Source organism: Phaethon lepturus, unplaced genomic scaffold (assembly GCF_000687285.1).
Source record: "Phaethon lepturus isolate BGI_N335 unplaced genomic scaffold, ASM68728v1 scaffold8540, whole genome shotgun sequence".
Taxonomy (NCBI): Eukaryota; Metazoa; Chordata; class Aves; order Phaethontiformes; family Phaethontidae; genus Phaethon; species Phaethon lepturus.
This window is the reverse complement of record NW_010509804.1, coordinates 11,818-14,528: the sequence shown is the minus strand read 5'-3', so window position 1 is coordinate 14,528 and position 2,711 is coordinate 11,818. Positions and strand designations below refer to the sequence as shown.

At 42.5% G+C, this 2,711-nt stretch overlaps 1 protein-coding gene across 1 annotated transcript in view; it reads right to left on the bottom strand.

Moving 5' to 3' along the window:
• Positions 1–2,711, bottom strand: part of FDX1 (ferredoxin 1) — a gene marked incomplete at its 5' end in the record, with an annotated part of 9,047 nt that overhangs the window by 138 nt on the left and 6,198 nt on the right. The window contains one exon of the mRNA XM_010286315.1: positions 876–886. Within this exon, the coding sequence (XP_010284617.1) occupies positions 876–886 (11 nt within the window). The remainder of the gene's footprint in view (positions 1–875; positions 887–2,711) is intronic.

Below are 2,711 nucleotides of genomic sequence, written 5' to 3'. Positions count from 1 at the left end.
GTAGGGAAATATGACATTGTCATTAGTTCTAGCCAATCATATATCTAACAGCATTTATCCCCTTATGCCTCCAACATTCAGCCATCCCAAACACACTATGATCTAGAAACAGCCACTCTTGTGCATGGTCTTAATCAAGACCAGTAGTGAACTGCATGCATCAATGCAAAGATATACATGGCAACAATCATGATTTACATTAAGTAAGAGAGTTCAGTACATTGCAAAGTTGTACACCGAGTACCTCCTACTTGCTGAGATGACATCTAATAAGGGTGACCTTTCCATTTTCAGTGGGTCACTAATAGTTCAGTCAGGTGCAGGGAATGACACTTGATCTCCCAAGGGACATTTGGCATCTCTGAAGAGATGAAGGCAATGAATATGAATGAAAGCCACAGAAAAAGCATAGCCTAAACCATCCAGGGTCCAGTGTTTTCAAACTAAACAATTCAAGATTGGGTCATTAAGCCCCAAAGATAAGAGTTTAAGGACAAGAAACATAAGAAGGATAAAATACTCATGGCACCTGAGGAGATGCAGTCCTTCATTTTTCTACCTATGATTCAGTGTGAAAGAGTGCTGTATGTGAGCAATTCAAATCAAAAGATTTAATACCACAACAAAATTCTGCAGACGTCACAAGCCACTTTGATTGCTGGGATATCACAGAATCATTTATGTTGGAAAAGACCTTTAAGATCACCACCCCCAGCCATTAACCTAGCACTGCCAAGTCCACCACTAAACCATGTCCCTAAGTACTACATCTACATGTCTTTTAACTACCTCCAGGGATAGTGACTCAAGCACTGGAACACGCTGCCCAGGGAAGTGGTTGACAACCCTTTTGGTGAAGAATTTTTTCCTAATACCCAATCTAAACCTCCTCTGACACAACTCGAGGCCGCTTCCTCTTGTCCTTGCATCCTTGCACTTGTTACTTTGGAGAAGAGACCAACACCCACCTCACTACAACCCCCTTTCAGGTAGCTGTAGAAAGCTGTAAGGTCTCCCCTCAGCCTCCTCTTCTCCAGACTAAACAACTCCAGCTCCCTCAGCCGTTCCTCATATGACTTGTGCTTCGAGACCCCTCACCAGCTTCTTTGTCCTTCTCTGGACACGCTCCAGCACATCAACGTCCTTTTTGCAGTGAGGAGCCCAAAACTGAACACAGTATTCGAGTTGCAGCCTCACCAGTGCCGAGTACAGGGGCACGATTACTTCCCTGCTCCTGCTGGCCACGCTATTTCTGATATGGGCCAGGATGCTGTTCACCTTCTTGGCCACCTGGGCATGCTGCTGGCTGATATTCAGCTGGCTGTCGCCCAGGATCCCCAGGTCCTTTTCTGCCGGACAGCTCTCCAGCCACTCTACCCCAAGCCTGTAGCGTTCATGGGGTTGTTGTGACCCAAGTGCAGGACCCAGCACTTGGACCTTGTTGCATTTCATACAATTGGCCTTGGCCCATCGGTCCAGCCTGTCCACATCCCTCTGTAAAGCCTTCCTGCCCTCGAGCAGATCAACACTCCCGCCCAACTAGATGTCATCTGCAAACTTACCAAAGGTGCACTTGATCCCCTCATCCAGATCATTGATAAAGATACTAAACAAGACTGGCCCCAATACTGAGCCCTGGGGAACACCACTGGTGACCGGTCACCAACTGGATTTAGCTCCATTCACCACAACTCTTTGGGCTTGGCCATCCAGTCAGTTTTTTACTGAAAGAGTACGCCTGTCCAAGCCACAAGCAGCCAGTTTTAAGTACAAGGCATGGACATTGAATTAAGTATGGAATACTTAAAGATCAGCAAAGATGTGCAATGTTCTGTAGCACCAGTTGAATAAGTTAAACAGTATAGGAATGTAGGCAGAGATATTATAAGAAAACAGTACATTAAAAAATGGTATTACATTATCTATACAGAACTCTTTCAAGCATGTAATGACCAACTGTTGTTAAAGCTCCCAATTCAGTACTATACCTGAAAGTAATACTTTATGTAAATGACCATATACATCAAAAAACTGGAATGTATGTATAAATACATACATTACCCCAAGATTTAATCTCATGAATATGCATCCATAAGAGTAGCTTTAGAAATGAAATCTATTACAGAGATGTGATTTTTGATATTTATATATAGCATTGCCCATAAGACTTAATTTTACTGAAGTGTCTGTTTTTCACTAGACAAATGCTAAGTGCCTATGTACTCTGTAGTGTGGCAATGGATTCACTTCATGTGAAATAACACTGTCCTTTGTTTCAAGCCTGCTACACAGCAGTACAAAGAAACTAGGCAGCACTAAACAACACTGAGAAACAAACTACCCTATCCTATTCAAATTCTTCCACAGCATTTACAATTTTATAGATATTTAACCAAATTCCCCCACCCCTTAAAGCTGAAGAAGCTTGGACCCCTGAAAAAGATGATTTAGTCAGTCCCTGCATGCAAACCATTCCCCCTTCAACAACTTCTACAGGCCTTCTCTTTATTTCCTCTGATTCTACTACTTCAAAAAAACCAACCACATCAAAAAGACCAAAAAAAACCCAAAACAGGAAGTCAGACTTGCACAAGTATAAAGATATGGTGAATGCCCATTTTGTCATGTAATGGCATTTTCTGGTTTTCTGCTTGTTCCTACCTAATATTGCCAGTGTTCCATTTGTGTTTTTGAATGGTTTTGTTGGAGTT